Here is a 24,326-nt window from a genome sequence, read left to right as displayed (position 1 = left end):
TATACTATCTGACTATTAAAAACTTTTCAGCTCTCATTGAAAAACCTATTATCTATAGTTTCTTTTGATGTTGTTGGAATCTCCACAATTCAGGATCTCAGAGAGCTCTGTAAACAGGTCAGTCTTCACAAAGCCCCTCTAAGGTAAAATGGTAAAACATGGTAGCTTTGGGCTGGAAGAATTCTAGGAGATCATGTGGGGAAATTGAAGGTCATAGAGGTTAGGTTATATTTCCAAGGTCAGCACTGGCAGAACTGGACCAGCATGCTTTCCATGATATCACACTGCCTCCCTAACAGCCATTTCCATGATGCTAACATTGAAATGAAATGGGAAAACCCACACTGGTACTCGCCTGGGATTTGGGGGACTGCTATCATTAAATATCCACCGTGTCCTAGGCACTGTGCCTGAAACATACCATGGCCTTACCTTACCATACCAATCCTTACAGCGTCTGTAAGGATTCCATCCAACTGCTGCCCCCAAATTGAACTTTAAAGTGCGTGTGTGTATGTGTGTGTGTTTATTGGACTGGATAACACAAGAAGAGATCAACAGACTTCCTTGACTCCATCCCGGAAGAAAAATTGTAGGGAACTCTTTCCTTCCACATTTTATGGCACCACTGAGCCGTGATGTGGTGATGCTAGACCTTTTCACAGCTTGAAGATTCAGACCAAAGCAAAGTGGAAAGCTCTGCTCTGGGTGTCTGCAGAAGTGTGCTCTTTGGCCAGCGCTGTGGCTAGCTTGCTCTGTGATCCTCAGAAAATCAGTCCTCACCTCTGGTCTTGAATTTTCTCATCAGAAAAATAAGGTGTCTGAGGGATCTTTAAGATTCCTTTTCCTTTAAGAGTTTGTCATTCTAGGTGGAGGCAGCCCTTGACAAATTCTTCCAAGGTTTAACCTAGAGTCTGAACACTTGGGAAGAATGTAGCTCATCCTGCATAGATGACTAGATGGAGAACTGGGCTCAGTGAAGAGTTAGCTCTTGAACTTACAGTTACCAGGGGAAGGATGGGGGGGAAGGGATAGTTATGGAAATTGTGATGAACATGTACACACTGCTGTGCTTAAAATATAAACCAACAAGGTCCTACTGTGTAGCACAGGGAATGTTGCTCAGTGTTATAGGCAGCCTGGATGGGAGGGGAGTTTGGGGGGAGAGTGGATACACGTTTATGTATGGCTGATTCCCGTTGCTGTCCACCTGAAACTATCACAACATTGTTAACTGGCTGTGCTCCAATATATGATAGAAAGTTAAAAAATATGATATATATATATATATGTTTAAAAAAAAAAAGTTCTCAATGTTAAAGCCATGGCATATTAACTCTGTGCTCTTAGTGATTGGAGACTCATGATTGATTATAGTCATCCTTGCAGACCATATGGAAACATGGATATTTGACACACAGACATCCTTGTTTGCACATTTTTGTCTTTATCAATGTCTGAGTTCTTCAAAGTGCAGAGATACATTTTGATAAGCAAGCAAATAGATGACTTAGAGCGAGGGAGCCAACGGGACAATGCCTACGCTCCCTTGGACCTGCCCACTTCTCTTCTGTTCATCACAAGTTCACACAGGAGATCTCAGAGGAACATGGGAAGGGCTCCTGCCTTTCAAGTGGCTGCAGAAGATGCTCACAGCAGAGAGGCCAGCAGTTTATAAACAATCGTTTGAATCTACCCACCAGGTTTTAGTCCCCCCCTGAACACTGTATTCCACAGACAGCACATTCAGCAGAAGTTAACAGACGCTTCAAAGGCTAACATGCAGAGTATTTACTCAGATATCAAGACTGCTGAGTCAAGTGAAACCAGTTCTTTAGCTGCCTGAGCACTTTCTCTTAAATATTCCCCCTTCTATTCTTTCCCCTTCTACCCACTTGGATGTTCAGCTCTGATTAGCAAATTAATTTGTCTTTTCTGTTACCAAACACCCATAGTGAAGTGAAGTGAAAATCTCTCAGTTGTGTCCAACTCTTTGCGAGCCCATGGATATAGTCCATGGAATTCTCCAGACCAGAATAATGGGGTGGATAGCCTTTCCCTTTTCCAGGGGATCTTCCCAACCCAGGGGTTGAACCCAGGTCTCCCACATTGCAGGTGGATTCTTTACCAGCTGAGCCACAAGGGAAGCCCAAGAATACTGGAGTGGGTAACCTATCCCTTCTCCAGTGGATATTCCCAACCCAGGAATCAAACCGGGGTTCCCTTATTTTGATAAATGTAGCAAACTATGACATTCTTCCTCTTAGAAAATGTTATCTTCTAGCTACTAATGACAGTAACTCTCTAAGCTTTGAAGCTGATCTATTTGCTAATTCCTCTCTGCCTTGTCCCAATCAAGAGTGACAAAATTTTACTGCAGAGTGTTGGGAGAAAAAACTACTTAATATCTTTTTAGGAAAGAGTTTAATGAATATACATGCAAAAATAAATGTTCCAGTCACTATTTAAAAATATTTTTGGATAAATATGTCTAAATATGTATATGAAACAGGCAGAGAAAGTCATAAATATTTATTCATAGTCACTGAAAATTCATAGAAAATGTGTTCTGTTGCTATGTTAAAGGAATTACCGTTTATTCTTTAGAAATTACCTACTAGCTTTGTATTTTTAGATTAGAAGTATAATTTTAATTACTATCTATCTGAAGAGCTATTTCCACAGTTAATAGCAGTGTTTACCTTGGAGGGCTTCACATCCCTGTGTGGAAAGGAGAGTTGCTTACTTCTCCCCCACTGCCCCCTACAGCAGGAAATTCCCACTGAGAACTGGTTACAACTCAGCAAAATGCAGGCTAAATTCAACCTCTATCAGTACCATTTAGAAAACTTCATTTGGAGGTTTCGAAATAAGCCACCAAAGGATACTGAAAAGGACACCCTTGCCTGATTGTGTTTGAAATGTGTAGCTATGACAAGCTCTGTCTTCCATCCACAGCCACGGTATATGTGCCAAGAGCCTGTCCAAGGACACCCCAGGCGCTTTGACACAGAATTCTACTCGTGGAACTCAGTCCTAAGGGACAATTCTATTCATGCTATTAATCCTAATATGGAAAAACTTTTATACATCAAGGTGCCCTTCACAGAGTAATTTTTGTAGTGAAAAACTGCCTAGAGACATAATCAAAATAGGAGAATATTTAAATAAACCAGAGAATAAACGTAATAACATGCGACACTGCTCCCCCTTATCCGTAAGCAGACAACAAACAAGTGAAAGTCGCTCACTCCTGCCTGACTCTTTGCAACCCCATGGCCTCTACAGTCCGTGGAATTCTCCAGACCAGAATACTGGAGTGGGTAGCCTTTCCCTTCTCCAGGGGATCCTCCCAACCCAGGGATCATAGAACCCAGGTCTCCCACACTGTGGGTGGATTCTTTACCAGCTGAGCCACTAGGGAAGCCCAACAACAAACAAAAAAGGACATAAATTGTTACTTCAGTGCAAACAACTAGATGAAAAAAACCAAAATGTTTTTATTTGTTTTTATTGGTGTATCGTTGCTTTACGATGGTGCGTTAGTTTCTGCTGTATAGCAAAGTGAATCAGCTGAACGTGAACATATATTCCCTCTTTCCTGGATTTCCTTCCCATTTAGGTCAGCAGAGAGCAGAGTAGAGTTCCCTGTGCCGTAGAGCAGGTTCTCATTAGTTATCGATTTTATATACAGCAGTGTATATACATCACTCCCAATCTCCCTATTCATCCCACTCCTTCGCCACTTAGTATCCACAACTTTGTTCTATAAAAAACACCAAAATATTAACATTTCTTAACACAAGTTAACCATACATGACTTCCCTATTCTTCTTTCTCTTTTTCTATATTTTCCAAAAAAATTTAGAGTGTACTAGTTTATGATGGAAAAAAGTAACGAAGTTAAAATAAAACTATAAGCATTCGTAAAAAGAAATAGTTACACCCGGGAAATAAAGTACTACAAACTCTAATGAAGTCTAGCTTATGTTCCTGAGTATTGGGTTTTGCAAGTTATAATTATTATAAAGACAGTTTGCAATGGAAAAAAAAATCTCAATTTGTAACAGTGAGACAAGATCTGAGTTGATTCTCTATTCTTTGTAAAGAGCCAAGCCAGGAATAAATGTTATGATTTGGAGAAGCTCTTAAAGGATAATCAATAGTAATACGATAGCTGCCCTGTCTTACCTGCCTCTGAGTTTAGCTCTCAAAGTCAGTTTATTAGTCAAACTGAATGGACTAAAACCAAGCTAATAAGAAAACCAGAGAAAAGTTGTCTAAAATAGATTTTAGGAGATTCGATCCGCATTCTGAAGGTAAACAGGATTTTGAAAAGTTAATGCTGCTCAAAATTTATTTTTTTGTTGTTGTTGTTACAATTAACTGAACAGTCCAAACTCTTTTTTCTTCCTATGATTTGAATTCAGACATAAAGCTAAGAACAATGCGGAAATGGTAATGATGAATAATAAATCACAGACATTTTAGAACTGAAAGGAACTCTTATTTTACAGATGAGAAAGAAAATGAAATACTTGTCTGAGGAACCAGATAAATCGTGTGGGGGCCAGGCCGGAAGCCAGGTGTCCGGAGGCCGGCTCAGTGTTCAGAGTTCAGCTGAACTCAGCTCTGAGTTCAGAGAGGGAGCTGCCATGGCTTGGCGTGGGATCTGGGCACGCCGCCAGCACGCTCCCTGCCCGGGATCTGGCCGACTACCTCCCTTTGGCTTCGTGGCTCCCATTTAGCACCAACAGCTCATTAATACAAAGGGAAGAAAAGGCCTTATTTTTTCAGTGTCCACTACGTGTCAAGTACTTTGTACACATTACGCAACTGCATTTTGCTGCCACGGTACAAAGTAAATTAATTCTTTTCTTTTAGCACTTGAAGAAACCAAGGCCCCAAGGGTTTAGGTCAATCAGGATTTGGCCGAGGTTGTCATTTGTCTCTTTTTGATGGTAACTTCTCCCACTGTTAGGCAGCTGACATGGAAACCTAGATGTGTTAAGAGTTCTCCGGAGAAAAGAAACCAAGAGGATAAATAGATTGACTTGCTATAGGGAGTTGGTTCCTATAATCATGGAGGCTGACAGTTAGCAAGGTGGAGATGGAGGAGAGATAGTGGTGTTATTCTAATCAGAATCCAAAGGCCTGAGAATGAGGAGCATCAGTGGTCTACATTCCAGTCTGAAAGAAGGCAGGCTCAAGGCCCAAGAAGAGCCATTCCTTCTGTATGAAGGCAGCCGGTAGGAGGAGTTCTCCCCTCTCACTCCTAAGTGGGTCAACCTTTTTATTCTATTCAGATCTTCAACTGATTGGATGAGGCCCACCCGCGTTAGTCCTTAGTCTACCAATTCAAATGTCAATCTCATCCAAAACGACTTCACAGATAAAGCAAGAATAAAGTTTGATCAACTGTCTGGGTACCCTGTGACCTGGTCAAGCTGACACATAAAATTAACCAGTATACACTGTATTCTTCAGTATGTTGAGGACCTGGACTAGGGAGAGGTAAGCAAGGCACCCAGATCACAGATTTACAGAGGCGCTCACTCCCAGGTTCAACAAGCACCTGGAAGCCTTGCCTGTCCCACCCTAGTCCTGGCTCTATGCTCCACTCAAAAGGGCAGATTCAATTACCTTTCTTAAACTGAAGTGTTTTATATTATGAAACAACTTTCCAGAATCATGTAAACACCATCCTAGAAAAGTCTTGGGTAGGCAGAATTTCTTAAGGAATTGAAAGCAAAAAATATCTGGAATACCAAAAGAAAACAGATCTGGGGGAATTCCCTGGTTGTCCAGTGGTTGAGACTCCATGCTTCCAATGCAGGAGGCCCAGGTTCGATTCTTGGTGACGAAACCCACATCTGCCACTAAAGTTCCTGCATGCCACAACTAAGGCCCAGCACAGCCAAATAAATTAATATCTTAAAAAGGAAAAGAGATGAAAGATAATTATTTCTATGCTTACTATGGAATGGAATGATAACCCACTTATATTTTCCACGGAAAATATTTCCCTATAATTTAAACAGTATTCTGCTGCACAGATCCTAAAGCCTTTCTACAAAATCACAAACACACAAATCTGTGCATTATAGAAAAGTGCATAGCTATTCAAGATTATGCTTGAATTATTTTACTTTTGGCTAAGGCCACTCCCTGTAAATTATCGTTATCCCTCATATTTAGTTATCTGCAATTATATTAATGCATGATTTTTTTCACAGTTATTGGAGGGACTGAATGAACCTAATGAGATCATATAAATGAAAATATGTTTTAAACTATTAAGTGCAATAAAGAAAGGCATCACTGCTATTAATGGGATGATAGAACAATCTCTTACCTCAATTTAGGAGCGTGTGCGTGGTAAATCACTTCAGTTGTGTCCGATTTTTTGTGACCCTACAGTCTGTAGCCTACCATGGGATTTCCCAGGCAAGAATACTGGAGTGGGTTGCCATTTTCTTCTCCAGGGGATCTTTCTGACCCAGGGACTGAACCCACATCTCTTATGTCTCCTGCATTGGCAGGCAGATTCTTTATCACTAGCGCGAAAGCTGTACTAATTTATACACTATCCTTCCGTTAACAAGCAAATGTTTCCTCGAACTCTAGACACCATAGGACATGCAATAATAATTCTCCAAACTCAAGCCTGTGGGTATCCAAGAAATCAGATTAGTTTAATAATCAAACTTGGGGAACCAAAGACAGTCAGTCTGGAGTCAAGTTCTATTTGGCATTTGAAATAGGTCTTGACTTAGACGATTTGTTATTTGCCTTGTAAAGTAAGACTCTAAATGACATGGGTTGCAGAAACTCAATATTGATGTCTTCAGTTGGGGTTAGGGTCTTAAGCTGTGCTGCATTAGGTATCAAGTGACAGAGTTCAGTGCTAAACTTTGGACAGGGGCAGACTTATTTTTGCACAGACCACCAAGCTGCTTTGAGGCTGTAAAGCTTGTGAAGAATATAGCTCATCTTGGCCTCTTGAGTTTGTATAGCTTAGGAAGCAAGGAGAGGCTGAACCTGGCCCTGAGGAGGCGGCTTCTCTCGGCGCCTCACTGCAGCAGCAGAGGTCAAGACCGTCCCCTCCAGGACGGTATAGGTACGGCCTTTCTAAGAACTCACAGAAATAGTTGGTCTCTGCTAGAGAAGAAGTAGGAGGAAATGAACCAGAGGCCCTCCATCAGCAATGCAGGGGACAAGTCAGTAAATTTAAGGGTACAAATGCAAAGTAGGGCTCACCAAATGTGAGTGACAGGCTGGTGGCGTCTTGGAATATTAAAGTTACAAACAGGAAGACACGTTTGGGACCATTAAGAAGAGCAACTGTCTATGATTAACACGATCAAGATCACTAAATAAAATCTGCCATAATAAGTTCACTGCCATGAGCATGTTCAGCTAGAGGTTGTGTGACCATGATCAGGGATGCTTCAAAGAAAGGTTGGGATTCATGGGGTAGATGAGCTCTGAGATCTCTTTCAACTCTGCTAGTCTATGACCTTTAAATAGAAACCAAAGGAAAAAAAACTGGATGAACATGGAGAGATAACTCAAGGTTTGACGCCTGTCTGAAACTGAGCAGTTGTTTAAAAGGAAGAAACGGGTAATCAGTGTATTATGAAATCATTCACATTTTTAGTTACTTAGGATGAGTTCTCAAACATCTGATGAGTTTTAATGTTTACAGGGACACTGAATATGGGAAAGTTGTTTTCTAACTTGCTGAATATATGAATGGTCTAATGAAATGAGTGACATAAAGATCACAGTACCCACAAACAGGTCTCTGTGAGATAGAGAGCACCCCTACAGCCTTTAAAAATGCTGGGGTGGAAAACTCCACCAAGAAGTAACCTTTACATTGCCATCTGCTGGCTATTGCTCTAAGTGCAATATAATATGATCTTAAATATCCTAATCATATCCAACTGGAAATAAGAATACTGTTTGAACTTACAAATGATAGGAATGGCTTCACTAAGTACACAAATGCCAAACAAATACTAGAACACTTTTATAAGTCTGTTGGAGACCCACCTGGTTATTGCCTTAATTAGATGCCCTATTTGACTTGTGAATTCTCCCAGTGCCACATCCATGACCAGCACTGAAACAGCCCTTGGAAACAAGGCATCCTGACAAGTCCTACATTGGCAGTTTATTCAGGCTAATCTTCAGCTCCCAAAGATAGTTTCCTTTGGGAGAGCTGACTTACTCTATCCCCTAGTAGTATAGTGACATTTGTTATATTCATTAAAAAATAATAAATAAATAAATATATATGGCAAGTGGAAGGCAGAATACATTAGGGCCAATTATCTCAGGCACATAAAAGTCATGAGGTCAAGCAGAGAAGCTGTTCCAAATGCACATATCTTAGTCTCACAGGTCATAGGCTAGGCCTTGAAGAACACAGGGCCCCTATGCTGATAATTCACTCCTCTCCCAACAGACGTAATGCGCCCTCTTCAGTACTTTCATAGCATCTTGTTCATTCTGCATTTAAAACACGGTTGTTACTGTATTATTGTTATTTTGGTTCATATCTGCTCCTGTACTAAATTGTAGTCTCCTTGAAGGCAAGCATCATATACAATTTACATTTTATTTTTTTAGCATTCAACACATGCTTTGTCATTAGATAGTCCCTCAATAAATATTGATTGAGTTGAGGTCAAAAGAAGGAAGAAAGAGAAGAAGACAAGAAGGATCCAAAGTGTTCAAAATCAGTATTTCTCTTCTATACCTCATGCCTTAGCTCTAGACTCTAGTTTTCAAATGCATGCCAGACTCTGCCATCTGAGATGTTTAGCAGAAATTTCATCTTCAGCAATTTCCAAATGAACCCTACTATCATTGTGCCTCAAACTGTTCCGTAATTAGTTTACCAGTAACTATCTTCCCAACCATGTAAGTCACCCTCTATCCCCCCATCTCCAGAATACCCACATTCAATAAGTTCTGCCAATTACACTGAAAGAGACCTATCAGTGGTATCTTCCTACTTCCCCCCTCTTTCTCCCAATTACCTGACATGGTTCACATCCTTGCTACCTCTTGTGTCATCTTAAATAACTTCCTAATTTGCTCCTGTCCTCAGCCAGCTGCCACATCTACCCTTCGTCTGCCACCAAAGTTACCCTCCATACAGATACATCATTATCTACTTTTAAACTCAATGGCTTGCCACTTTTTATAAGACAAGTCTACAGTGGCATACAGGAGTCATCATAATCTTCTCAAACTTACTTTTTGAGATATTCTGTTCCATAAACCCTAACAATTCTGAACAAATTGTCTTTCTCCAGCCCCTCCGATGATTCTCAAGACTGTGTGCCTTCCCACAGGTCATTCAACAGACCTAGAATGCCCATCCTAACCCCACCTGCCTTGGTCACTGTCTGCCTACTGAACAGTTGGTGACCCAGTTTAGATGTTACCTCCACTGTGCTGTTAACTCCAGAAGACAAGCAATTGCAAATTTACCTGATCAACGGCAAGATCCTCTGGTTTTATATCCCCCGAGCACTTTCCTTAGTGCATTTAATGGGGGCAACAGCTAGCCCATAGGAAGGCTCTGTGCAAATTAGGTAGAAGTGTCCCCTCTGGGCAGAGGCAGCTCTGTGTCAGGCTGTAAGACTTGACAAGTGAAGCATGGGCTGGATTTCAGCTTAGTCAGGTTGAACTTGCCGCTTTGGTCAGATTCCCTCAAGCAGTGAAAGACCCTGTCCAACTGAACGTGGAAGCCCAAGAACTTACCACAACAATTCCGATTGCCTTTTCATTTTGGGTTTTTTTTTTTTTTTTTTTTTAAATATTTATTTATTTGGCTGCACCAGGTCTTAGCTACAGCATGTGGGATCTTTTAGTTGTGGGATGAAAACTGTTAGTTGTGGCACGTGGGGATCTAGTTCCCTGACCAGGGCTCAAACTCAAGCACCCTTCCTTGGGAGCGTGGAGTCTTAGCCACTGGACCCCAGGGCAGTCCCAGAATGTTGAGTCCTGCCCCCCAGGCATCAGGTGAGAGGTTTTGTACCAATGTCACAGAAATGCAGCCCAGAACCAAAAACATTTTTTAATCTAATCGAGCCCCTTTGTAACCATGGCCAAAAGTCCCTGATCATCACTAGTAAGCTTCCCAACTCCAAATTAGGCAAAGATGCCCACTCCAGTAAACACGTTATAACACTCTATCCAATCACCTAACACTAACCTTCCAGCAGGAATTTTGTCTTGAGGCTATAAAAATTGGTTATTAATCCATGAAAACTGTTGACTCTCCCTAGCCTGTGAGGAGGTCACCCACTGTGCTCATAATACCACTTTATCTCTGCTTTTTGTCCTTAATAAACTCACTTTCTTCTAACATGCTCTATGTGTGGAAATTCTTTAGCACCCAGCACTTGGATTACCCCAATACATAATGACCTTTCTGATGCCAGTCTTGACCACCAGCTGATGAATTCCTAGAAGGCAGGTATAGATCAATCAAAATTTGTATTCTCAGAACCTAGGCCATGTAAACATTGATAAGTATTCTTTGAATTGCTATTTTTTGGCATGAGGAAATATTCCAAAAATTATCAAAGCTGTCTTAAGTATATAAATGTGTACATAAGTGTTCTCAGTTATAGTCTTGGGCAAGGAATTTGACTTTCTTATGCCCTGGTTTCCTCATCTACGTAGTGGAGATAAAAATAGTACCTACCCTAGGATTGTTGTGAGGATCTGATGAGATAATATCCGTAAAGTGCTCAGAAAAGCACCCAGTCCAGAGTATGATTTATTAAGTACTGACTGTTACTTAATAATAATATACTATGTATACCATAGGATAAAAAAGAAAACATTCTGAGATGAATCTTTTTAACATTGACAATGAGACAATTCTGGAGGAAGAATTTCTCTGCTTTGATTGAAAAAATACAGAGACATTGCAGTTTATATAAAGATATTACCATTAAAGTTAAATGATTAATGATATTTTAATATTAAGGTATAGAATACTAATAGTTCAGAATTTGGAAGGAGTTTGGAGGTAATCCAAACAGCTTTTCTTATAGATATAAGAACTGGTCAAGTGACCTTTCTGTGGGTTCTAGTGTTTCTCCATCTGACCCTTACCAAGTGTCCAGCATCACTTCTTCATCTCCCCTCTTCCAGAACGCCCAGTATTCTCCCTTCCACTCATCTAGCCTCGGTCTCAGGTACCATTAGCCTTGCCCAGAAGGCATTTCCACAACTTTTTTTGCCTCTGCCTGTGATACCTGCCTTCCTGTGCCTTGCTCCCATCTCAGAGGATCTAACCCCTCATGCACATTCTTCAAGTCCCACTTTGATTGTTAGATCTTCTCTAGGGAAGCCTTCGCCTACTTCCTCAACCAAAGCTAGCTGCTTCCTCCTCTGTGTTCCCAGAGCTCGCTGTGTGTTCATACACCTATTTAGCACGAATCAGAGTAAGGCCAGAACTTCCCAGGTGACTCAGGGGTAAAGAACTCATCTGCCAATGCAGCAGATGGAAGAGACACTGGTTTGATCCCTGGGTTGGGAAGATCCCCTAGAGAAAGAAATGGCAACCCACTCCAGTATTCTTGCGCAGAGAACCCCATGGACAGAGAGGAGCCTGGTGGGCTACAGTCCATGGGATTGAAGAGAGTCAGACACGACTGAACGGCTACACACTGGAGTGCAAGGACTCTGGATCCCACCTGTCTAGGTTTAAATCGCAGCTCTGTCACTCTTCTCAGTTGTTTTATCTCTCAAATGGGAACCATAATGTATCCATTCATTCAACAGTTCGTTATTGATTGCCTGTTGTGTGTCAGGAGCTGTTCCAGGACCTAGAATTGTATGGCAAATAGGTCAAAGTCCTTGCCGTCACGAACATTTATGGGGAGAGTCAAATAATTAAAAATGAACAGTGGTTTGACCAAAAAGTTTGTTTGGGTTTTCCATAACACTATATGGAAAGACCCAGCTCAGAGGCACCCTCCATTCTGCTCACAGGATGATCTAAACTCTAACTCTGCCTCTGTCGAACTCCGCTGGGTTAGTCGCTAAGTCGTAGCTGACTCTTGCGACCCCACGGACTGTCGCCTGCCAGGCTCCTCTGTACATGGGATTCTCCAGGCAAGAATACATTTCCTTCTCCAGGGGATCTTCCCCACCCAGGAACCAAACCGGTGTCTCCTGCACTGCAGGCAGATTCTATTGTACTCTTTCATACCTTTTCGTGGACTGACTCAGCATTACCTGTAGAGTAAGTTTCAGGTGCCTTGACATGAAGGATGAAGTCATGGAGACCTAGCCCCTGCCTTCCTCTCCACTGCCGGCCTGGCACATACACTCCAGCCACACCAAAGGGCTAGTTCCCCAGAGAATGCATGTCTGGTCTCTATGCCTTGCTTTATGTTGTCTCCCTTCCCTGAAAATCATCCCCGCGTCCACATTTGTGCTTGTCCAGTTTAGACTCAGGGCCAGAGTTCTTTCCCCTAAGTGATCTCATTCTAACCTGGGAATGCTTCAGTACTTCTACAACACCACTCACCAGGAATTCTTAAAACGATCTGTTTCTAGATAGCTGCCTCTCCAGTTGGCTTTAATTTTCTCAAGGGCAGGGACTGGGTTCTTTTGTCTTTTTGTCTTTGTTGTTTCGTTCTGGTTGGGTTTTTTTTGGTTTTCTATTTTTAAAAACATTTATTTTTAATTGAAGGATTACTGCTTTACAGTACTGTGTTGGTTTCTGCAATACATCAACATGAACTGGCCTTATGGGACTGGGTTCTTAATTACATTTTGTACCCAAGGCATGATCTGAGTTATGGCCAAGAGCAGCTAAGCAGGGACTGGGTTCACGTCCTTTATCCCACTGTCCGCTAAGAATTTACTCCCTAAATATGTCTCTTTGTCCCTGGCCCACAACACACTGCTGCCTGGGAGGTCTGTTCAGGTGAATAGGTTTCAAAAATGCCTGATATTTTCCAAGTGTCTTTCATCAGATTCATCCATAAAATCTAAAAAGAAGATAAAATATATCTCTCAGAGGCAGAGACATTTGTTCCTTGATCCTAGAGTTTTAACTCATAGGTTTTGAAAGAAAATTGAATACTTGAAGAAGCAGGCATAGTTTGCATTCATCCATTTACAGTGTTCAACTTCTCATTATTTCAACTGCAAGATCACCTGCCAAGTATAATTTCTATTACCTTTATCATACTTTTTCTTGGTACTTGGAAGGTTTTTCTTGATAATTAGAAATGTAATATGGGAGTTGAGAATGCTAAGTCAATTCCTCTTTGAACATTATTTTCTTTACTCAAGCATCCTTTACAGGAAGTTCAAAGTTCTAGATTCCATTAGAAAATTGTTTTCCTATGCACTTACATAAAGTGATTTTTTAAAATAAAGTGATTTTCTTTAATAGTTCTATGCTCTAATCACCTAAAAAAATTTAACCTGGAGCTGCGACTAATCATCACAAACTTTCAAAAGTTTAGTAAGAAAAACAAGAGTTAAATTATAGTTGTAGAAAAGCCACTGTCATGTCATCTAAAATATGACACAAATGGATTTATCTATGAAACATGCAGACACAGAGAGCAGGCTTGTGGTTGCCAAGAGGGAGAGGGTTTGGGGAAGGGATGTTTTAGGAGCTTGGGATTAGCAAATGCAAACTATTACATATAGAATCGATAAACAAAAAGGTCCTACTACATAGCACAGGGAACTATATTTCAATATCCTGTGATAAACCATAATGGAAAAGAAAATGAAAGTGAATGTGTCTGTATCTGGTATTTGTATATCTGAGTCACTTCGCTGTACAGCAGAAATTAACACAACGCTGTAAATCAACTATACTCAAATTTTAAAAAACGAAAGCCACTGTCTACTTAACAGAGAAACCAGATTTACTTAATACATCCCTGGGATGTAAGGGATGCAAAATGTTTAGTCCATTCTCTTCATGGCAGAAAAGAGAGAAACCTCCTTAAACTGTTTCCACCTTCTTCTCCCCCAAAACCCTTGTCCATTGTTTGACCTTGCCATCCCCTTGACTGAATTTCCATGACCTCTCAGATGAGATACAAGGTCCACCATGATCACCTAGAAGATGCCTTCCCCTTTAAGACCTCCATGCCCTTGAACAGCCTGAGCTGTTCACTTGAAAAGCACTTTCCTCTCTTGCTGGTCTGATGAAAGCTTACTTATCCTGCAGGAATTAATTCGGAAGTCACCTGCTCAGCTCTTGGCTCCCTTCCTCCTCCAGACAGAGAAAGGTGTGGCCTTCTTTGCGCTCTAAGCCAGTCCTGAACTTTCTAACCTCATCTGCCCGGGTGTGATGGATATTTGTGTCCTAGACTATGAGCTCCCTGAGGACAGGGATGTGTTTATGCCTCTTCATGTGCTCTAGTGACTTAACTGAGTGTATCTGTTGACTGAGTGCCAGAGGCAGAGAGAAACACTACATGGGAACATAACTCCTCATCCACGAAGTGTTCGGGGGAATGTAACCAAGTTCATCCCAGGCTGGCAAATGGAGAAAGCTGGCTAAAAAAACTGCAGCAAAAGAAGCCCTGATCTGATAATACCTCTTCCAGAGATCTGGCTGAAGGATGAAGGGGAAACGCTAACTGAAACTGTATTCCACCCTGGCTAGGCACCGTAGTAATTATCTGCGTGAATCATCTTACAACAGGAGGTCCTGGTAAGGAACATGGAACTAACAAGCCACCACCAACCGGAAGAATTTGGGAAAGGTCAAAAGGAGACGCCACATGTCCTACCAACCTCCCAGAGCCCTCCTCGCTGGAATCCCTCCTGGCTGAGCAATGCATGTGCCACGAGAAAGAACCCTCAGTCAGAATGACTGGCTAGAGACAACCCAGAAACTAGCCCCATCACCATAAAACCCAAGACAGCAAGCCACTGGCAGAGCAGTCCTCCTGGGTTCCCTATCCTACTGCTCTCCACCCGGGCGCCCCTTCCCAGTAGCTGTGGCTTTGACAGCATGTGTCTCCTTGGACAGTTCATTTCAGAGTGTCAGACGAAAGTCCACTCTCGGGCTATGGAAGGTGTCCGCCTTCCTGAAACACTCTCAATCCTCCATTCTTTCAACACTCATCCTACTCATCAGGGACATTTAAGTTAAATGAGTTTAATCCAAAACAAAATGCTTTATCGAACATCATTCCTTTCCACCCAACCACAACGATTTAAAAGATTTCTATTGGTGCAAACATTTAAAAGTCAGGAATAAACATGGAGGATAACAGCAAAGGGTTTGTTTATGTGCCTTGACACCACCATGTGAGGAAGACACAGCAGGGTTTACCTTTATGCCATGGAAATTGCTCTAGAACCAGATGAGGCTTACAAGGTACCTTGCAACTCATCTCCTCTAAAATATAAAGTCTTTTTTTTTTTTTCCTGGCAAAAGTTTGAGAAACTTACTGCTGTTTTCTATCAGCGGATACAACAGATGGCTGGCACATGCCTGCTTGCTAAATGAAATGGGCCCTCTGCAGAATTACTCTTTGATCCCTGGTGGCATGTCCACAACACCACAATGCAAAATACCACAGTGTAGCAGAATCTAAACACTAAAGGTTTAAAGTTGTGCTTTTGATACGAGTATCTTCTTTTAAAAAAAAAAAAATCATGCCCACAATATGTAAACATTTCCACATTCTCACTTGGAAACCATGGAACAGGGGTCAAAAAACAAGGCATTTCCTTCATCTGGTGACATAAAACCACTGCAAAGGTATGCCAGCAAACTCCAAGAGCGCAAAGGGATGCCACTGCTTGGGTTGTAACTACCAACACAATCATAATTCCATCAGGCAAAAAGCTTGGACGGTACACATGAAGGGATTTAACTAATAACAATAAGTACTACCATAACTTCAGAGTTGGGAGGAGGTGTTTAAGGGCATTTGGCAGTTGCTTTGAAGAGGGAGAGGAAGTATTTGAATGAAAATTCACTCTCTATTGTTTTTCTTTGATTTTTGTCAAGGGGAGAAAGGAAGGAAAATACCATTTTAATACAGGTCTTCTTAACCAGTCCAAGGGGAAATTTGAGACTTGGAATTGTAGCCAATTTAAGGGGCCCAGTGTTACATCATATCAAAAATACCACATTGCAAAACAAGTTCTCTAGGGGATGATCCAGTCGATCTTATAGATACCTGTCAGTAGAGTGATCCTATTAAAAAAAAAAAAGAAAAAAACTAGCAAAAATGTGAGTCAGTTCTCAGGAAAATGGTCTGTTTCTGACTTTTTTTCCCCTCAATGGTACTTTCTTCATTTTAAAGCTGAATTTGGATATAAATACACATATACAGGCTTTCCAGGTGGCACAGTGGTAAAGAATCTGCTTGCCAACTAAGGAGGCACAGGTTTGATCCCTGGGTCGGGAAGATCTCCTGGAGAAGGAAATGGCAACCCACTCCAGAATTCTTGCCTGGAAAATCCCATGGACAGAGGAGCCTGGTGGGCTATAGTCCATGTGATCACAAAGACACACATTATACATGCATGCACATTACGTTACACACTATTATATATAAAATAAGAAACAAGGACCTACTGTATAGCACAGGGAACTATATTCAATATTTTGTAAACTATAACAGAAAAGAATCTGCAAAAAATATATATACATGTATAACTGAACCATCTGAAAAATAATATAGGTACGTATAACTGAACCACCTTGCTGTCCATATAAAATAGCACAACATTCTATAATAAAACAACAACGCTTCAGTTGAAAACCCAAAAAGGCTAAATTTGGGTGCTAACTGGAATCATTTACAAAGACATAACAATCTAGGCAAAGTTCTCAGGCTTTCCTTATATTTGGCTTTGTATTATTGTTATTTCTTCTGGCAGTTTTCAATAATTCAAGATAATTGTAGAGAGCTAGTAAAAGTTATGGATACATTTATATATTTAACCTTACATTTGGGAAGATATTTCACTTTATACACTATATCTTCAGCATATCTAATATTTTCTATTTTCAGTGATCACACATTGAACAAAGAAGCATGTTCCTGCAGTTTAATCCAATAAAGTAAATTTTCCACACCATACACATGTCCACCCACTTCCCCAGGGCAGCAGGTAAAATGTTCTTCCTTTCCTGTACCCACAGCAATATTCTAAACTTCTATTTTTAAGCATCCTAAAACTGAGAAAAACGAATATTTATATATGTATATATTAGTGACTTCTAGAGGTTGCAAGAATTATGCCCTCTATTCATGACTACTATACAGGGCTTCCCTGGTGACTCAGGAGTAAAGACCCTGCTTGCAATATAGTAGATGCGGCAGGAACCTTGGGTTCAATTCCTGGATTGGGAAGATCCCCTGGAGAAGGAAATGGCAACCAACTCCTGTGTTCTTGCCTGGGAATCCCATGGACAGCCCATGGGGTTTTAAGAGTCAGACACGACTCAGCAACTAAACAACAACAATACATGATAAAAAGCTTACTCTAAGATCTGAACCTGTTTCTACACATCATCAGAACTTGCTTAATAATCCAGGTGGTGGATTTTACGTTAATATTGGCCCATTATCTTCATCCAGGTGATTTCTCTTCCATAGATACCAATTTCATTCTAACCCTTGCCAAACATCATGAAGTAGAGGCATTTGATTGTAAGAAGATAGGAAAACTAGTATAGATGGCTCAGCATAAATTTATCACCACTGCTAAAAGAAGCCAACAGAAAAAGGGATGCCCTATTAACTAGGGACCAGAGTCATAGTACCTTAGCATCTTTATGCAGGTGATAGAATATAGTAAAGTGATTAAGATCAAGTCTATATAATCTTTATAAACAAAGATTTATATGATTTCTAGAAATAAAATATTTTGCCTAACACCAAATTTCTTCATATGGAAATCAACAGTGGCGTCTCAGTATTAGAATTCAGATTTGTCTAGCAAAACTTCTCATTAAAGTTTTATTTGAAAGCCTTTAGGTTTAGAAAGGGTTATTTTCCAAATAAAATGTTTAATTAGTGTGTAGTGTAGAAAACCAAAGTAGTTGCTCTTGGCCTCTACTTGACTCAAATTTAGGGAAAAATTAGAATAAAGAATGCCTCATTAAAAAATATCAACTATTAAAAGTTATATACAGTAATAAAGACTATTTTCCCTTTAATTACCCCAAATCTTTTAGGCTTAAGCCTCTTTAGTAGAAATTCTCTCATCTAAAAGCCTTGAGAAGGTGCATGTCAGAAAATGAATGACTATTTTAAATGGGCAATCAAGTAGAGACAGGATTTTTCACGGATAATATGAATTTAAGAGAGAGGAAGAGGTCAAGGAATCTGATTTCAGGCAGGAAAGTTTAGCAAAGCAGACTTTTGAAGATTTCACAAAAAACTAGTCAGTGAGGATCAGATACACATAAGCAAATTCTTTGGGCTCCACAGATTAAGATCAGCCATGGAAACAAACTCTTTCACCATTTTGTTGAGGGATCTGAAGTTCAAAAATGAAACTGGATAAAAATATAAGTAAATTATTTATAATACAGAACATTATCCAGTTTTAGATTCTGAAGTATAACTTTTTACACATATTTAATGTAAAACAATTTTTAAAATTACAAATCAACACACATTCACTGTGGAAAAACCAAAACATAATAAAGGTAGATATAACTAATGTTAACAGCTTGGAGGATTTGACATTTATCAGACATGTTTTCCTACAACTGTCTACATATTTTGTAATAAAACTAAACAGAATATACTATTATAGGCTATTGCATAATTTATCATGAACATCTTTCCATGGCATTGAGCAGATGTCTAGATATTCTTATTAATGCTTCCTGCCATTATCACAGACTTCTAGGTTCTGCCCATTTTTTTTTTCTTTTATTAATAGCATGACAACGAATAGGCTGGCACCAAAAACTTTATTCATAGCCATGATTATTTTCTTAGGATGAATCTCCGGGAGTAAAATATCCTAGTCAAATGATCTATGTCAATTCTTTTGCCATCAGAGTCAAATCGCCCTGCAGAAAGGCTAACATGCATCAGAAACAAATCAGTATGGATAATTCTCCACAAACTAAAACTACTTCTAAAAACTTGACCAACGTAGTATGAGGAAATGAATCTCACTGTAATTTTTATTTGCATTTGTTTGGAGTAGAACATGAAAGTCATTTTAGATGGCCCCAAGAATATCTTGGGTTAGTGAACAAATACTTTACTGGAAGTAGATAACACCTACTGAATCTTCAATCCTAAAATTCTTAATTTTCCATGGGTTATCAAAACATTTAATATTTAAGTTTTAAATTTTCATTAATCAGCTATGTGTCTTGCTTGTGCTGAAATCCCTAAAGGTTTGCGTTTTTGAATGAAATAACTAGATAATGGAAGGAACTCTTTATTTTTCCATGTAGAGGTTTTGATGTGGTTTGGATTTAGTCAAAATTGCCTTTCAAAAATCTTAAAAGTATTTTTTTGGTATTGAAGTCATATTTTTTCCATATTCAAAATTTCCATGCATTTCAAAAATTATGGTGCTGGAAGCACAGAACTTTATATTGGCATTAGTCACATCTAAACAATATTTTAAAACATATTGCTGTTTGGCATCATGTAGATCCTTTCCCCTTTCTCAGTATCCCCGACTCCCCCAAAAGAGAAACATAACAGATTTCACACGGTTACATATGGTAACTATCTGGAGCAAACTGAACTGAGGTGCTAACACTGGCCAGCATAATCCACAAGAGGAATCAACACCTAAACCAGAGAGAAAAAGACTCTCGAAGCTTCATCGACATACCAGTTCCACCACCCTCTCTAATCCTCTACAAAAAATATTCCTCAGATTGTTTGATATGCAATTCATTTTGTACTCAACAACATGCCAATGTTTGCAAAGGGGAGAGAGCATGGAATTTAAGCCTTTGCTTCAAGTTCCATTCCTCAGAAGACAAACTTATAGGAAAAATAAATAGACTGATAAACCAATCAAATCAATTAACCAGAGCTATTAACATTTTCTACTTTGCCTGAAGTTACTGAGCACTTTCAGCTAGGGAGGGGTGCAAGTCAAACTAACTAATGGTTCTTTGTTGTTGTTTGATCACTAAGTTGTGACTCTTTTTTTGACCTCCATAGACTGTAGCCTGCCAGGCTCCTCTGTTCATGGGATTTCCTAGGCAAGAATACTTGAATGGGTTACCATTTTCTCCTCCAGGGGATCTTCCCAGCCCACGGATAGAACCCTTGTATCCCACGTTGACAGGTAGGTTTCTTATCACTGAGACATCAGGGAAGTCCCTAATGGTTCTTACAAATCTATAGAAGTATAAGTAAAGAAAATGTTTTTTTTAAAAATCACAGAATCAATACTGATCCCAGCTGACAAGTGGTCAAACCCAATAGATTCAGGTGAAAAATAAAAGGTGACAATTAAAGGCCATTCACTGATTTATTACTGGGTTTCACAATAATTCAAGATTAGCTGTCCATAAAGTATCTATGAAAAGAAAACTCTAGCGGGGGAGGAAAGGAATACCCTCCCCAGAGAGCAGTAGGAGCCTCAGTGAGCTTATCTGCAAAATGGGGGTATTAGAATAGATGACCCTCCTGTTAGGAACTCTGGTGGACCCAAAACCTCTATTCCTTTATGACAATGGAAGTGTTGAAGGATCTAGAGTTGAAAGGAAAAACGAGAGAACAGACCTGTGGAAAAGGCAGCTTAAATAATCATGCCTATACTCCAGCAGAGAATTAGAGAGAACCGAAGTGGTGTCTCAATTCAAAGTAACTACTTTTTAATAAAGTGCTTTCTGGATCACATTCTTTATGAAAATAGCCATTTAAGCAGCTTTAGAATAAAAAGACCTAAAATATGATTTTAATTACAATGATTTTCACAAGTAGACACATTTTACCCACTAACAAGCAGAAGAATTTATTAACTTACCATTTGTCCTCTAGAGTAAATTCTCCAACTGAAGAAAAGAAACTAAGCTGACATTTTATCCTCCCTTTCTTTTCCAAATTACAGGTCATTTATGTAATACTGAAACATAAAAAAAGATGCTAATATGCTAAGAAATAAAAGGACTGCTTCTTCATAAAAACACAGTGTAGTTTTCTTTTTCCATGTGAAGGTATTTAAAAACCAAGAGCTTCCAATATTTTACAAACATTCTTTTATGACACTTTGAGTCTGTGAACTTGTACCAGAAAAATATAGTGTTATCATTAGTGAATAACACTCAATATGCCATTTTTTTCAAAGGCACAATGTCAAAAGTACTTACAGACCTTAAAAATTGTTTTAAAGTATAAACAATGTCACAGGTGGTTGCTATACATCAATACTATGCGGAAAAGAGTCTTTTGAGTATTATGTTAAATTTTAATGTCAATGAGCACAGAAAAAAGTAATGCTGCTATTTGAGGTCATTATATTTCCAGCAGTCTGAAGACACTGAGACTTATTAAAATAATGATCTGAGGCACTTTGCCTAGCTTTTTCTTTTGGGAATCTTCAATTTATGTGACATATTTAAATAAGTGGGAGTTAACTCTTTATATGCTTTGGAGATCAGATGAGAAATCACTCTTGAAAATTGTAAAAAAGAAAAATGTAGCCGAGTACACACTATATCGCCTTATTTCTACCTGCCATCCGGTGCTGGAAATATTAAAGGCTGATTTTCTCCAGCCCTTCTAGTTAACGGGACTCACCTGCCCTGCAGCTTGCCAGGTGAAATTCATGGAATGGATATTGACAGGAATAGCTGGCATTCTCTGCTGTGCTCTTCTGAAATCATGTGTAAAGGGGGCCATTTTCCCCTCTGAAACAATCAAGATATCTTCTTCAAGTCCTGGTTTGAAACACACACACACACAAAATAAAGCTATCAAACTAGCTGAACTTAGAAGAATCCAAATCAGAACTTGCGTGCCAAAAGAACACCGGAGAATTAGTAATGGGTCGTTTCTTTTCACAAAGCACCTGTCCTCAGATACCAATTAATATTCCTGTGGATGCTAAGAATGATGGCAAGGACGTGTGCTTTCAGTGAGACGGAGTGAACTGTGGAGTAAACCGATGCCAACAAATGCTCGGCCCACTGAAAAACGCTGGATTGTAGAAAGCAACAGCAGCATGATCAGAACATTCGAACAGCTTAAATTTATGGAAAGAGTTTAAACTCTTAGATGGAAAAGCGATAGTCCACAGGATGGCAAAGAGTCCGACACGACCGGAGAGGCTTAGCAAGCACGCAGCTAACTAAAAAGGGGACCATCTTCCTTGGAAATTAAGTTTTAAAAACATTCTAAATGCATGCATCTCTCCTTTAAGAGAAGCGCTGGAGGGAGTGAAGACCCAGGCCTCTGGGAACAAGCAGAAGCTCCCGCGAAACCATACCTATGAGCACTCTCGCCTGGTGAGCGTCGATCCACAGGTAGAGGCTCTCCGGCCGCTGCCCGACCTCCGCTCGCAGAAGCAGCAGGCACGGGAGGATGCTCCAGAGCCGGAGCGCGCCGGCAGGGAAGGCGCTTTTCCGGGCCATGCTCCTGCGGACCTCCGGGACCGTGGTTCTCGCAGCTGACACTCCTCCCGTACCTACCCAACCTGCCGCCCTCAAGTTGTCTCCCAGCCCGGGCAGCTCCCCGCGTAGACGGCTGGGCGCGGAGCCTCTTGGCTCTGGGACGCGTGAGCCTGGGCGAGCCGGCGGAGGAGTAGCAGGAGGGAGAGCTGGCGAGAGCCGGGCAAGGGAAGGGGGCGTAGCTGGGAGAGGAGGGAGCGGAGGCGCAAGGCTGGCAAAGCAGGAGATGCCAGCCCGCCGAAGGAGACACAGCGGTCAGGGGGTTAAATATAGCGGGAGAGTTAGAGCGCGAAGGGCAGGCGCAAGCGAGGTGCGAGCTAAGCGTGACGGTGCGCAGCCGGCCGCCACTGGGGGGCGCTGGGGGGCGCGCGGGGGTGGGGCGGCGCGCAGCCCGGAGGCCGGGTCCGCCGGCCGTGCGCCGCGTGGGAGCAGACGCGGAAAAGGGCGCTCCAGGGGACCCCAGGCACGTCCCTTGCCTCTGCCTCTGGCCAGACGAGGCGTAAACGGAGGGAAATGCGGTGAGCTGACTTATTACGGCTTGACTGAACCCAGACGATGATGATGATGATGATGATAAGTTCCATTGGTACCCCGGTGTTAAATAAAGGCTCAGATTCCTCCACTTTTCCCACTGTCCCACTTCTCCCATATTCCGCACTGTCATTCTTCACATCTGCAAACACTTGGCGCATGCCCATCCATTTAAAACCCGAGAGTCCAACTGTCTAGAGGCGCCCTGGTTGCTGGCGCTGGAGCTGGCCGGGGCATGGGGCTTTCACTCCTCGCGGGTCTGACACCGCGGGGAATGCTTCTTACAGCTGTGGAGGCTCTTCTCCCTGCTCACCGGCACCTGAGCTCTGACCTGCTGGGGTCGGGCTTCCAAAAGTTATGACCATCTTCATAGTTGGTATATCGAGAACTTTGGAGGCGCGCCGCGCTGGTACTGAAATCGCAGGCGCTTTAGAGCAAGCCAAGGCTCTGGCCTTGCATAGGGGAAGAGTAGTTGGCTGGCAACGGGCTCTGGCCAGCCGCACCCACTAAACCCCAGGAGAGATTTGATTTGCCCCCTGCCAAATCCCTTGGATGTGATGAAAACAGACGCAAAAGGGGGTTTCTTGTTTTAACTTAGATTTCAGACTAAGAAAAAGGTTGTTTACTTCTGTTTTTTGGCATGCAAATACTGCGACAGAAGTCCCGAGGATTGAGCCTGTGGGGTTTGGCGTGTTGTTTAACTCAATCGCTTGTGGGGAGGGCTCAATGGTAAAGAATCCGCCTGTCAATGCAGGAGAGGCAAGAGAGGTGGGTTCCATTCCTGGGTCAGGAAGACCCTCTGGAGAAGGAAATGGCAACCCACTCCAGTATTCTTGCCTGAGAAATCCCATGGACAGAGGAGCCTAGCGGTCAACAGTCCAGGGGGTCACAAAGAGTCGGACAGTACTGAGCACACACGTACAATGTGGGAGAACAAACCTGAAGTGGAACAGGTGCATGCATTAAGTATTGGGTCATGAGTTCCTAAAGAATATGCATTTCTAATTATGAAATATTTTCAGTTGTACGACTGTTGGTCTTCGAAAAGAACATCAACGAACTGAAAGTTTTACTTTGATTTTAGGTTTGAAGGATTTGTTAACAGAAGAAACCACTGGTCACACACAATAAACAATTTCAATATTTAATC

General features: G+C 41.1%; 1 protein-coding gene across 2 annotated transcripts in view; it reads right to left on the bottom strand.

Annotated features, from left to right (window-relative positions):
* The window catches only part of WIF1 (WNT inhibitory factor 1), an 82,070-nt gene extending 59,152 nt beyond the window's left edge, over nucleotides 1–22,918 (bottom strand). For both annotated transcript variants that reach the window (XM_065934701.1, XM_065934702.1), the window contains exons 1-2: nucleotides 22,465–22,918; nucleotides 21,777–21,916 (exon numbers count right to left, since the gene is read on the bottom strand). In XM_065934701.1, coding sequence (XP_065790773.1) covers nucleotides 21,777–21,916; nucleotides 22,465–22,609 — 285 coding nt within the window. In that variant the 5' untranslated portion in view covers nucleotides 22,610–22,918. The remainder of the gene's footprint in view (nucleotides 1–21,776; nucleotides 21,917–22,464) is intronic.
* Between the last annotated feature and the right edge of the window lie 1,408 nt (nucleotides 22,919–24,326).

Source organism: Muntiacus reevesi, chromosome 4 (genome assembly GCF_963930625.1).
Source record: "Muntiacus reevesi chromosome 4, mMunRee1.1, whole genome shotgun sequence".
Lineage (NCBI taxonomy): Eukaryota > Metazoa > Chordata > Mammalia > Artiodactyla > Cervidae > Muntiacus > Muntiacus reevesi.
Note: the sequence above shows the minus strand (reverse complement) of the source record. Positions and strands in the feature narration are given on the sequence as shown.